This window comes from Herpailurus yagouaroundi, unplaced genomic scaffold, assembly GCF_014898765.1.
Source record: "Herpailurus yagouaroundi ecotype Mexico unplaced genomic scaffold, PumYag 184, whole genome shotgun sequence".
NCBI lineage: Eukaryota > Metazoa > Chordata > Mammalia > Carnivora > Felidae > Herpailurus > Herpailurus yagouaroundi.
In genome coordinates, this window is record NW_024412415.1 from 2,634,769 (window position 1) to 2,649,580 (window position 14,812).

Genomic DNA, 14,812 nt, shown 5'->3' on the forward strand with positions numbered 1-14,812 from the left:
ATATATATATATATATATATATTAGCAACAGGATACAAAAGACATTCTCTTAATCCCTTTTACTGCCAGAACAAAACATCTTTCAAATCAAGATAAAATCGCTACATCATGAATGTTAATATCATTCTGAGAAAAATAATACCTTATGACTAGAAAAGACCATCCCTTTAGGGAGAAATGTTGTGTTAAAGTGGATTATTCTTTTAGTAGTGTAATAGAATGGCTTCCACCTAGTCCCAGATGGAAAATCAAAATCTGCATTTAAATGGAAATATTTTAAAACAGATAGAAAAAAGGCTAAAACCGTAAGGAATACCTCCTTCCTTACATTTTAAAAGTCCAAAATGCTTCATGTGAACTTTTCTGGAAGGTATGGCTTTTAGATTTTGTTTGTATGTTTGTATGTTTGTTTCACTTTTATGAAGAGCTCACAGGGCAACAATTTCAGTTTTGTGATTAACACATACTATTTAAGCCTATTTTATCAAATTTACAGATTGGATCAGGAAGTTGGACTGCAAAATTTCTATTATTACAAGAAACAGATTTATGGTCTAGGTTTATGCAAAGTTAAGAATGAGTCCTCTATTTTATTCCTACTTTTTAACCATGATGTTTTACATGCAATTCTTACAAAGAAATAGCAGTGCTGAAATTAAATAAAATCTGAGGGTTTTTTTCTCTCTTTTTTTTTTTTTTTTTTTAGTATTTGACTCAAATCACCACTATGGTTAGAGTAAAAAAAAAAGCAAAATGTTAGGCAATACTATAACAACTGCTCTTTGCGACCTGAAAGATTATTTTCAGTTCTTCAATAGTTGGGGCAATTTTCTTAAATCCTGAAGGAGCCTGACAGCACTGCACATTTCTTAATGCTTGCATTTACTTTTACATTATAAAACAATAAAACAGCAGGATAATGTTCATGCAGTTTAGAGACTTGTAACATTACTACAAATAATTCTACTGTATTATGGCAAAACATAAGCTTTTTAAATGTAAGCTGCCGAAAGAAAAGGGCAATCTATATTCATTGAAAGTACATAGACAAATAAGATTGGAAATATAACTAAAATGTTGTTCCTAGTTCTAAAATAATGTTTGAAAAGGTTTGAAAAAGCAAAAGCTAGATGAATTTTTTGGGTCATAAATTAAAATACAATTTATTTTCAAGCACGGTGCTTACTGGCAAGGGAAAGGCTTCCCACATTTCTTTCTTCGAGTTTACAACAGACTACGTGGCTTCAGTCATTTCAGGAACCAACCATGTTAGATAATTTGATCATTTTTCCTCAACAATGTTATAGATCAAGATATTTTGCAATTTAAAGATGCAAGTGTTTTGATGGTGGTCACATTTGACTAATGGACTGCAAATAACGGGCCAACCTGCAGAAGCTGGTCACAGCATCTCCTTTCTAAAATCAGCCCATCTTCTAATCTGTTGTAGGTTCTGATACATCCTTAGTGCTAGAAGCTGTCCATTTTTTATACAGGAAATTATGTGGATCTCTTTATTTAAAAGACATGAAACACCTCTTATTTAAACGCATAATGGGAATAACTTCTGCATATGTATTGGGTGATTTTCTCACTTTCAACAGGTAACTCATTTTAATCCAGTTGTCCATGCTTCTCCTAGTGCTCATCATAAGGATGAGAAGGAACAAAGCATTTTTCTGCTGTCATCTAATTCTCCTTTACACCAGCGCCTCCATCCCTGGTCCCAATTCCCCACCCCTCACCCTCATTCCCAAAACTTCCACAAGAAAAGTTTTTCAACACCATAAAATCTAATCACCCACATCAACCTAGAGACATGTCATCATTAGTCTACACTAAACAGCCAACTAAACCAGGGAAGCTGTACATGGGACCATCACAGAATGCCCAAGACTCAGAGATCATTTAAATCACCATGCTTTACCACTGCCTAAATTAGAGAACTGTAGAAACATAGCAAATTATGTCTTAAAAGGAAATGTACCCCCTCATCCTTGTAGGTATTAGACTCTTATAGCTAATATGTAGAACGAATATATGAACAAACTGGCTTTTAAATTCAAATATTCCTGTTCTAAATAAATGACACTCTCAGCAGGGAACCAGAGTCTAAAACCTTACTATGCAAAGTGGGGCCTCAGACCAGCAGAACTGGTATCACCGAGGCACGTGTTAGAATCTCAGGCTCCACTCGGACCAACTGAATCAGAACTCAGATGTTTAATAAGATTCCCGGATGGCTCGTCTACATAGTGAAGTTTTGGAAGTTCTGGTCTAACTTTTTTTCTCTAGTTGTACCGTTTATTCATCATTAAGAGACATAAAGGCTTAAGGACAGAAGAGCTTGTACTCATAAAAACGTGTAACTGTTACAGATGACCCCAATTTAAATAATGAAAGAGAAAACAGGGAGAAAATGTATGCAAAACTTTAGCAACTAAATTAGATCTAGATCCTGCAATCTTTGTTTTTAATACCTGAAAATCCATGTATAGATGCGGATGAGCATGCACAAATACATGAGGGAGGTGAAAGAGGAAGACAGGAGAAACAGAATGAAAGTGACAGGAGAAAGAAGAGAATGGAACCACAAAGTGTACACAGTGCGCAGAGGCAGATATATTTAGAGCTGGAAAGAAGAAGAAATAAAGTGAGAACCCAGCTGCTTGGGAAAAAACAGCAATACCCCCTCTGGACAACACTCCCACATACCAGCCTAAGCCGGTGTGTTGGAATGCTGTTCATACCACTAACAAGAAACTGCCAAGCAATAAGCATTAAAAGAGTAAGTATGTCAAAGAAGCCAGCATCCCCTAATACTAGTTGTATAATACAAGTAAACACAGAACTAGTTCTGGGAAAGCAAAGAGACCAACAGCAAAAGGTAGTTATAATACCAAAAAGGTGATTTAATCCTCTTTTCCCAAGGTGTAAATAACCATTTAGTTATAATTACCATGAAATGAACATTACTTGTTTTATTCTTACAAATGAATTTACCATTATTATAGAACTATTGTTACTATACTAAGTCCACTAAATTCAAAAGAGTAGCACTACTGTTTTATTTTTCATAACATAATAAAAATAGCCAACATTAATGATAGAAGTTCATTTTTAAAAAAAGGAAGCATAAGATATTTTCTATGGGATTTAGTGAACATGAAGTAATGGCTTATACCTACAGTAATAATTTGTAGAGTGTGAAATATACCTAAAATATTATGCTTGATATTAAATATATATACCCAAAATGATCAATCTCCTGTGATTAATCCAATAGTCTATCAGCATGTATTTAATGAGAAAATTGGAAATAATTTCTAAATACTACCAAACTTAATGATGCCAGTAGGAAATAAACCAGTTGATATCCAGAGACTACAGTGTGGCTAGTCAGAAAATAGAACTTATCAGAAAAAAATGAGTTTTAATTCATATGACATCTGGAACTTAAAAAAAAATAACATATATGTATCTATTTCTGCATCTGTGTTCATCCACATGGCACAATATTAGTATGCAATATACTAAAACTCAGCCCACTTTGTGGCAGATTATCTATTGAATGTAGTCCCATTAAAACACTGGAAAATGACTTCTCACAATATGGGGGGAAAAACATCACCCTATGCCTTGCGTTACATGACTGAGCTGCCCTAACACATATCTCTTTGGTTTTGTTCCAAGAATAAAATGCAGTCAAAGATGGGCAGAATGCTACTCCCAGCTTGTATTCACCACATGCCAGGAACTGTAAAAATAGAATTCCAAGTTGAGGTTTCAGACACATTAAACAAAGACTTAGAATTTCAAAATATAAATAATGCATGCATAAACAGGTATATTATTTATGGAAATCAACTAGGCAATATGTATCAATGGCCTGAGAAATAATCATATACTTTGAACCATTAATTATACATCTAGAAATCTATCCTAAGAAATTAATATTTTTAAATGTTGACAATAATTGATGTACCCACATCAAAGTGCTATTTTTTATACTAAAAATTAGATTCAGCCTAATTTACAAAATTAGGGAATCATTAAGGAAATTATTATACAGCTACATGATGGAATATTAAGTAGCCATTAAATTATGTTCATAAGGAGGTTTTAATGGCATGGAAAATGCTCCTGATATTTTAAGTTAAAAGAAAGCAGTCTACAAAGTTATACACACAACTGATTATACATGTGTGTGTGTCTGTGTGTATCTATGACAGTATATTAAGTATATATGCGTGGAAATGCATCAAAATGTTAACTCTAAATGATTGAATTTTGAGTAAGATCTTCACATTTTTTTCTATTTTCATGTGTTCTCCTTAATTTAGAAAACAATTATCCTAAGTATCAAAGAATATTAAGGAGTAATTTAGATTAAAAAAAAAAAAAACAAGGCGTGAAGAACAAGGGTAAGAACCCTGTGAAGTTATAACAAAGCTATTTTCACTGCACAGAGAAAGTACGTGTGTCTGCAAGAGGAGTACAAAGAACCTAGTCTCAGAGGAAAGAAGCTTTCTGGACTACCTAAGAGGCAGAAGACAGAGGACAAACACAGATAGTTAAGCATAAAAACAATGAAAGTAAAATAAAAGAATGCAGAAAAGTCAGATGTATTAGAATTTAATAACTACACAAAGAAAGCAAAGGGGATCTCATCAATGCCAGTGTTATTTTTACTACGCAAAAGCACCAAATAATGGCAGAAAATAAATGATAACCATTTTAGGAGGCTTATTCCAGCGTTTAGGTTAAATATAAGAAACTGGTTACCAATAAATCAAAACACAATTTATAGATCTTCATTTTGTTTTCTAAAAGTTGATAATTACAAAGACTGTTTTTTTCTTTTGACAAACATAGTTAAAACACATCTTTAAACTGTGCAGATAATGAAAATTATACACTCAAAAATGTGTACAATCCACAAGCTGTTGGTTTTAGGAAACAATTATTTTAGCTAGTTTATTAGTAACAGTTAGTTGTAACTTACTATATTTTCCCTTAACTTTTCTTGGTTGTAAATGCTTTGTATCATTTCCATTTCAGATTGCTTGACTAATCAGTTGATTCCAAATCAACATAAACATAGGGTGAAGAGTAGCCACACTAAAGCCATTATATAAAACAGAATTCAGTGAATGCAAGGATTTACACACAGTAGAGAATTGGTAATTATCAATTAACCTTAAAGCAAAAAACACCAACCTAAGTTTGGCAGCTTCTAATTATATAAAATCTTCACAAACTAGATAAGTTTTATCTATCATGTAGCATTGTTTTGTCTAAAATATACACAAATAACATTCTGAGAAGAAACTCTGTGCACAATACAAGCTACTCAAAGATGAAGACCGAATTTCTACGTAAGTATAAATGTTTAAGAACTCCATGTGAAACAAGGCCCATTGATATTAACTTAAAATTAAAGTTTATAATATCACCTAGCCTCTGACAGAATCTGATCTGTGATGACCCTAAAGAATGTCTGAAATAAATGTGAAGATGCTTCTATAAATAATGTGGGGGGGGGGAGCAGCTACTGGCCTTCCAAAAACAATTAATTTAAAATAGGAAGCAAATACTGTCTAATAATGACCTCAGGATACACTGAACTGAAAGTCTGATTCAATTTCAATGCTAAATCATACTTCACACTTCAGCAAACATCTTACAGTAGTACTGTGGAGGAAGCACTGAAAACCTATGTTAATGTATAGTCACCTGCTCTCTATTGAAGAGGACCAGGATAGGGAAGAAACCTGGAGATTCTAAGACTCTAAGAATAAATGATAAATTATTTTAAGATATTAGTCAAAATTATGCGCTAAATCAAAAGTCATCAGTATAATTCCCAAACAGGCACAGATAGAGCAATACTGAGCCTCAAAGACCACAGGATTCTTAGGAGAAACTCAGCAACAATGGCTAGACGATGAAGGATGAATGCCAAGTCATGGAACAAAGAGATACACTACAAGAAAAATGGAATATTTTTAAAAGAGCAAAGAATTCGCTACAAATAACTTCCATGAATACATAGCAGTAACTTTCTCCCTCCCTGAGACAGGCACTGTGCCTTAATCATCTACGTTTCTGGCAACTAGAAAAAAGCCCACAACTAACCAAGAGAAAAAAAGTAAATGTATATTAACCTTCTGCAACTCATACAGCATGTGTAAACATTACAAACAATGGTTATATAGTGCGTGACTTATCTTTGCACTTCTAGCACTTATCATTTTATTGAAGTTCAAAGAAAAAAGCGTATAGAATAAAATCATCTGAAGAAGTTTCTCCTCATACCGTTTTCTCATATAAACTTCTCAAATTCTTAGTGATGTGACCATTTTCTGCCCACAAACCCTTTCCATTAAGAAGTTTTTAGCAGATGGACTCCTGGAAGACCCTGTAGAAAAACTAAATCATAGAAAATATTCAATTAATTCCAGTCGGTATCAACCTAATGCAAAGTCTAAAACAAACATATTGAAATGCACAAGCTTTGACATATTCACCAATGTGAAAGCAACTGATCCTATTAAACAATGATCCTATTAAACTAGTTAAGTATGAGCAATCTTCCATTGTTCCCGTGCAGGAGAAACATTTTATCTAGTGAGTTGGTATATTATTAATAATATTAACATTACATTAATATTAGTTAACATTACTATTACTATTATTATTCTTAATGTGATAGTTAACATTTACTGAGGCTTCCTTTATGATCTATTTTACATGGATTATCCCATTAAATGCTCATGACGATCCTATGATGTAGGTACTATCGCCAGCCCCAACTTTACAAATGTGAAAGCCACAGTGTAGAGAAGTTAACTAAACCAAGGTCATAGAGCTAGCATGTGGTAAAAAGCCTAGAACACAGACAAGTCTGACTCCAGAAATCCCACTTATCTCTTGTAGGCAAAAAAAAAAAAAAAAACCAAACAAAAAAACACCAAAAACAAAAAAGCATTTGTTAGACACAAAATTGGTTTTCTTAAATATATGTAATTATAAAGATATTATTGGTCATCATTATAGTCCAGTGATGGAACTGAGGAGGAAATACCACTCAGTCAATCCTGATACACCCAGAGGTGTCTGTCTCACCTAGAGAATTCCACGGTACACATACCTATTTTGTTATTTGTAAGCAATGCTACTTATGGCTCCACCCAAATCTTGCTTATGGCTCCAAGAGATTTTGAAATAAAATGCGTATTCAAAGATTTTGCCACATTTCTCTCATGAAAGACTCATTAAAAAAAAAAAAACATACATACTTCAATATTAGCTCCTAATAATGAAAGCTGAATTAATAAAAAAATAATAAAATGCTACTTTTTTCTTGGGTTTAATCTGTTTCATTCAGCAGCAATGATCTCATTTCACATTCTACCACCTTGAAGAAATTTAAGGGATTTCTTTGGAGGACTGCTATAAAATTATCATTGACATTTTAATTAAAAAAAGAAATGTATGTAGAATAAACAGGACATTTCCTCTAACAGTCTGCAGTGGCTGCTCCATTGCTTCTTTGTACAGTCTTGGTAAATTATGCAGGCTCTCACTAGACAGAGCAGCTGTATTTCACTGTCTTCAGTAATGTAATCTACATTTATCATTATTTTAATTAAGCAGATTCTTAATTTGGTACTTTCATTGCAAAGAAAAATACCTTATTCATTTTTTTTTTTTTGTAGACAGCATCTTGTCAGTCTTATGAACCAGAATTTAATTTTAAACATGTTTCTTACTGCAACTGGTCACTGTTAAAAAAAAAAAAAAAAAAAAAAAACAACCTACCATATTTGGTTTCCATTTCATTCTATTGGTTTTAAACACTGGTTCCTTCTCTATAATATTTTTTTTTTAAAAGATACTTTCATAGTTCTCAATTTTAACCCAAATGATATACTAAAAACAAAATGTGGTTTATTATAACATTAAATTCAGGATTACTCAAAATCAATATGAAGCACAAATAAGAACTTTACAAGAAAAACAATGCTTTAGTCAATGTTGAGAAAATTTAATTCACAACTTCTTTGTGCAAGATTATTTTTACCATCAGGTCATTTGAAATGTCAGAATCTTTTGCTAAATCTATCACTGTGGAATGCAACAGCTTTTAATCATCTGGAAGACAAGTTCTGAACAGTTTTATTCATTTCCCATTACTATTTGTGGTCACAACAGGTTGATTTTTAAAAAATAAACTGGTGAATTACACTTGAAGTGTGCTTGTTTAAAGGGTTCACATAGAAACAATTATTGTAATTGTTTTGTATTGTATTGTATCTCAAATCTTCTGTGTCAATAATGGGAGGCCTGGTACTCAAAAAATTCTGTATTTAGCACATATTAATTGAGCATCTTTTATGTGCCAGGTATAGAATTAACTGCTCTGAATTCAAATCAAAGCAGCACAAAGCCTTTGTACGAGAGACAGAGAGACAGAGAGAGAGAGAAAATTTATCTATGTGTACACACACATATACATATATGGTATAGCACCAAAATGGTTTTTAAACTTTGTTCCTTCAAAAAGAGACTTGAGCCCCCATCTCCACTTCAACCAGGAAAGCTCCACTTTCATCTATTTTTATAAATCAGTCTTTTTCTGTAACTGGGTAGAGAAAGCAAAATCCACTTACCTAGAAAAATATGGGCTCTAGACTACTACCGAGAACACAGGTCAACAAAAAGTATCCTAAGTTTTCCCCAATACACCCAGGGTTTGAAACAGTAAAAAACTCTTTGTTTGAGTTTCATTTATTATCAGTTTTCACAAGTTGCCAAACATTGGTTTGCTAGTAATTGTCCATTAGAGTTCATAAACGTGGCTTATTTAAGAAGTTTGGGGATGAAGTCTGTAAAGACTTGAAAGTTAATGCACATCTCATTGTGTCAGTCCACATTACTGAGGGATGCCATGTCAGCTTTCAGATTCACATAAATCACTGCAAGTCATGAGACAGAAAGTTTTGAAAAATCTAAAGTGCATTAAATGTGCTCTAGATTTTTATTGAAATGTCCCTGTATAAAACAATGCCATTTACCTTCGCACTGTGATTTTTAGAACAAAGTAACCATTTGGGCATTTGTAACAACTTGGCCAATTAATATACATTATCTCTAATCCCTTACAAAAACCTCAAAAGATAAACACTTTTTACTCCCATTTTGCAGACAAGAAAGCAGGCTCAGAGATTAAGAAATGTGTTCAATATTACATAGTGAATACATGGAGAAGCTAGGATTGGGCCCATGCTCTTTTTACTAAAACCCTTTCAGAAGGAAAACAAACTTAGCCCATGGAATTTTTCTCTTCTGATCACAGCTAAATATGATGCCTGCTTTTATTATCATCTAATAACTTCACATAAAGTTGTGTTTACAATGAAAAATTTAGTATCAATATATACAATCAAATAGGTAACCAATAAAGAAAGGAAGGGAAATCTAAAATTTAAATCAATGCTAATGAATGACAAATACTTTAGACATTGTGTAACTCCCTGGGTTTGAATTTAAATAATGTCCTGTATAAAGCCTGTGTTACCCAATTCAGGGACAAGTAAAAGTTAAGTTCTAGGCAGCCACTTAGGCTCTAATTAAATAGAAGAAAAGAGCACAAAGGAACTAAATTATTTTTAAAAATACTCCTATTGGAACTCAACTTCAAAAAGATATTTCATGAAGAGACAGTACAGCTTGTAAGATTCCTTCTATCTCAAATTACCCTGATGAATGTCTGATAAAACTTGAGATTTACCACTGGGTAACAACAAGAGGTAGCCAATAATTCTAAATGAAAACTCAGAATGGTCCTTTGTTCCCTTTGTCTAAAGTAAAGCCGCTAGTGAAAAACAAGAATGTCTAGTCAGGAAAAAGGGGTCTCTTGTCTGAGCAAAAATTAAATTTAAATATCCTGCTTCTTACCTGAATATTCCAAATCATCTACATTTATCTACTGTTCACTGAAAGACTACAGAGGGCACTGTTGCATCAGCTTTGAAGCTTTACAATAGAAGCCTAGAAAAACTGTCTACAATGTATAATTTCTTTAAAGGGTCAAACGCATGGAAATCTACCAAGCTTAATATAAGGGACAAAACCAAAATGTATGTTTTTTTTAAAAATAGACTGGACTTCAATAGGACAAAAAAACTTAACAAAAACAACTGTCAAATTGAGAACACTGCACCGCACACATTTTGCATTTCCTTTTGTAGTGCTTTCAAGAGAAAGGTAACTAATCATAGCACCTCCTTATCCAATGGAAACAGCAGCCCATTGCAGAATCCTTTTTACAATCAATAGGAAAATGAATGTGGCACCTCATGCAATCCTTCCATAATTCTATCAACAGAAAGAATGCAGTCTGTTTGCATACTTTTGTCTAAAAGGCCAATTCCATTTGTCCCCTCTTTGGGTAAAATGACAGCTACAGATCAATCACTCTCACATGAAAGTAAACACACTGCAAACAAAACAAAACAAAACAAAAAAAGGACCAAAACTGAAATCCTCACCGTTTTTAAACGTAATTTTGTTACACACAGGAACTCAAACTCAAAGCAAAATAGAAAAAACAAGTTTTTCCTCACAGACACGTATTTCATGCTATTGTGCAATAGTACTGGGATACAAAATTTAAAAGTTACAACAATACGCACAAAGATTATAATTAGATATGAATAACATTCAATTAAGCTTCCATATATTTTTGTTCTCTACATCATTCCTCTTGCGGTTCTTTGAAACTAAATTCAATTAGTATAGTGCCAAAGTTTTTTTTTAATACATATGTTTGCAATGTATTACAATAAGACTAGTATAAAAAATATAAACCTTTTCATTACACTACCACTTAATTCTTTCCACTTGTTTACTCACCAAAAATTTAGATTTCTGACACTACAAAGCAATACAAAAATAAAAGGGAAATCATTTTATTTTGGTGACTTAAAAATAATGTCTTGAGTTGCTGAACCTCTGTAGAAACACTAGCATTAGCTATAAGAATTACAATGTCATGACCAGGCAACTACAGATAACATGTAAAATGTGAAAGGAGGACATTCTGCTAATGCATATCAGATCGCAACACCACATCACGTATTTGATAAATCAACATTAATATAGGTACCATCATAAAACTAAGGCCTCTAATAAAGAACCCCAAATTCCCCAGAAAAACAGTATACAACTCATTTTGTCACTCTCAAACTTCCAGAGAGATTAGCACCTTCTCTGAAATCAAAGTGCAGAACTGTGAAAGCGTTAAAAATTCTTCAATAATATGTCAACCTACTCATAAATCAAAAAAGAGGGGAAGGGACTTCAGATGGTATGTAGATTTCACTTTATGACAAAAGCCTTGGTTTAACAAGTTATTTTCAGCCAATAAAAGTCAAAAGTAAAGCATTGTTAAAGTGGCCAGCACTGACTCTAAGGCTTTAGCTTATTAAGTTAACCAAAATGCTACTTGGGTATTGCTCCCTTAAATTATTAATTTATGAGTTTTGTTCCGTCTCCTCCTGAGGCAAGGCAGTTTGTAGGTATGTTGAATGCATGTAAATAAACAGAAAGCTTTTATAAGAGTCTAATAATACACCAAACATAATAAAACAACCCCTTTTAATGAACACTGAATGCACAATCCTATGAACCAAGTTTATATAAATGGGCTATATAATTTAAAGGAACTGTAAGATCCTCTAGGAAGTAAATGCACAAATTCAGAAAAATTAAACATAAACCTATTGATTTTCATTGATGTGATAAAATTCTTACAACAGAATCCAAGTGTTGCCGTGTGCCTATGAAGAGTATGCTGCATGCAATTTTGTAGAAATCTAAGAGGAAGGTCGTCAACTGTGAGAAAATTTATTCGCAATCTTGCTTTTCATCTACCATAAGTATGACTACAAAAAAAAAAAAAAATCAGGGAATGCCTTTTAAACATCCAGTGTATTTACCTGGATATGTTAGTTACTATTGCAGAAAGAAATGCAGGATATTAAAATCAATTTTAGTTAACTCTAATTTATGCAAAGCTTGATTGTGAGCAATAGCTGCTAAAAGGATGCAGCACTGTTGATTCATATACAAGCATTTTACTTAACTACATTGGGTAATAGCAGTGTTCTTAAAGGAGTATAAAAAGCAAAGTGATTAGCAGTCATTACTGTTAATTAGTGCTCACATTGCATTCCTTGGGATGAATCTCCTTTAAGTTGAATATATGGGAAGTTTATTATTTAAAGAACTGCCAAACCTCGCCTAGGTAAGTATTGGAATAAACCGTCAACTATCAGTAAACAGACTAAAAAACAGGGACAGATCAGCATCCAATTAGTATGTCTAAGTTTTTAAACAGGAAAAGGGTTGAAGGGAATAAGTTAAACTGGAAACTCATACTTCACATTCTGCAATCTCACTGATAAAAGGAGGAAATGTGTGTTTATCAAACTTGCTGTGAGTGCACAGTTCATTTGGAGTCCTGTAAACAATCGCCTGACTGCCCACTTCCAAATTCATGTGAAAATCTTGGAGATTCAGAGCATCATATTCAGCAGGCAAGGTCACTCTAGCGATGCCCTGGAAATGGGAAATTAGGAAAACGTGGCAATCAGAGGTTTAGGGCTGACCAGAAAAAGCCCTGAGGCTGGCGTCCTATCTTTCACCAACTGGTCAGGCTGTCTCTGCTTATTCAGTATTAACACAACAGGGCTGAGAGTGAATGAGAAACACTCCACACACCTAACTGGGACATTGGCTTTCTTGTTTAGAAAATGATAGGCATTTGTCACAGGGAGAAAAACAGCAACAATAACCACAAAACTCAAACACAGCTTTCAAGAACAAGTTCTGAAAGAAAAACAGGCTCCTTGTAAACCTTCAGAAAAGGACCTAGGGAATGGCGACATCCTGTTGATTATCAGGTTTCCTTTCCTCCTAGACCATTCTGTGCATTTTAAAATGGAGGCCAAATCATTAACAAAGAAGCTTCAAATACAATGTAGTCATTAGAGGGAAAAAAATTAAAAGTTCAAATGTGCAAAAATTACACATTCTTAATACTTGCTACATGCAGATCTAAATACATCTTTCAATTATTTTTCTATACATACATTTCACAAATATGTTTTACAAAACTGTAATTATACCTTACAGGGTATTTGGTAATCTATTTGCTTCTTTTAATAACATGTACAGATGTATTTCTGCAACTTCATTTTTGATGCCATATATTCCATTTTATATATATATATATATATATATATATATATACATACATACATACCATAATTCAGTTTGCCAGTCATTTCTTAATTTTTGAATACATCTGTATTTCTTCAGAATAAATTTCCCAAGGTAGAAATGTTTGGTAAAGAGAATCTATTTTTTGTGTCTGATGAGATCTGCCAAATTACCTCAGAAAGGCTGAACCAATTTATAGGGCTGCTGGCAGCACATAAGACACTCGTTTCTTCAAAACCAATATCATTTCTTAATCCTGCCAAAATAATAGCAGCATTTTTGAGTAAGTGAGATTGCACATTTTTTGGTCATTTGGATTTCTTTCTCTATGAACTGCCTGTTCATATCCTTAGCCCATTTCTCTATTTGGAGGCCACTTTTTAAACATCAAAAACAAAAAACAAAAAAACAAAAAAACAAACAAAAAAACAAAAAAACCAGTGAGAGAGTCTTCTCAAATGCAACCTTGGAGGATCACGGAAAAGAGATTATTTTGAAGGTATATTGTAATTATATACACATTCAAAGACTCAATTAAGGTTGGTAACTTTATATGAGACTCCTTTGCAACATATTATATTATAGAAGGAGGATTCCTATCCTGCCCAAAAAGAATAAAAAAAATTAAAAGCTGAACTAGTATAAATATTGTCTCATTGAAGCAATTTTTATTTTCTATAAATGAAAAATCATACTAATCTATTAATCTGGAATTAACAGCAATGTTCTGTTTTTTTGTTTGCTTGTTTTTGTTTTTATTTTTCTGTTATTCCAGGGAACAGTTTGAACACACACAAAAAATATGAATTGCCTTATTAGCAACTTTGATAAATCATGGAAGGAAACTGTAACTACAGATGATAGACAAGTTCCTCATGCTATTATTACCCTGGATCAAGGACTTAATTAAAATGTTATTCTTGGGGCGCCCGGATGGCTCAGTTGGTTGAGCATCCGACTTCAGTTCAGGTCATGATCTCACAGCTCGTGAGTTCGAGCCCCACGTCGGGCTCTGTGCTGACAGCTCAGAGCCTGGGCCTGCTTTGGATTCTGTGTCTCCCTCTCTCTCTGCCTCTAACCCACTTGCATTCTGTCTCTGCCTCTCTCAAAAATAAATAAACATTGAAAAAAAATTAAAATGTTGTCATTCTTGAGAAAAGTACTAAGGATAAGAAAAAAATGAAAAATGCCCTCTCTTCCAAGTCAATTCATTTAGGGCTTTTTCTCAGAGAACCAAGGAACTGACAAAGTAGCCAAATATACTGATTCCTACTTCATCTTCAGAAACAGACTTAGATTAGAATGTAATTTCAAGCTATAGATCATGTCTTTTCCTTTTCAAACAAACCATAGCTTAAAGGTGTTACCTAGAACAGTGTTTCTCAAACTGTGTTAAAGACAAGGGTATTTTTCTCTTAATTTCTAAAACTTTGGAGACAGAAACATCTATAAAACACAATTAAAATAAAATATAAAAAAAGAGAGAAATTTTACAAGCATATAAAATATGAAGCCAATTTTT

General features: G+C 33.1%; 1 protein-coding gene across 3 annotated transcripts in view; it reads right to left on the reverse strand.

Moving 5' to 3' along the window:
• DPH6 (diphthamine biosynthesis 6) overlaps positions 1-14,812 on the reverse strand; it is a 204,033-nt gene that overhangs the window by 153,049 nt on the left and 36,172 nt on the right. Inside the window, exon 4 of one of the 3 annotated variants that reach the window (XM_040492228.1) lies at positions 10,694-12,627. The exons of the other annotated variants lie outside the window; for them this stretch is intronic. Within the exon in view, the coding sequence (XP_040348162.1) occupies positions 12,442-12,627 (186 nt within the window). The 3' untranslated portion in view covers positions 10,694-12,441. Of the gene's footprint in view, positions 1-10,693; positions 12,628-14,812 lie in introns of those variants that run through there. 3 annotated transcript variants of the gene reach the window in all.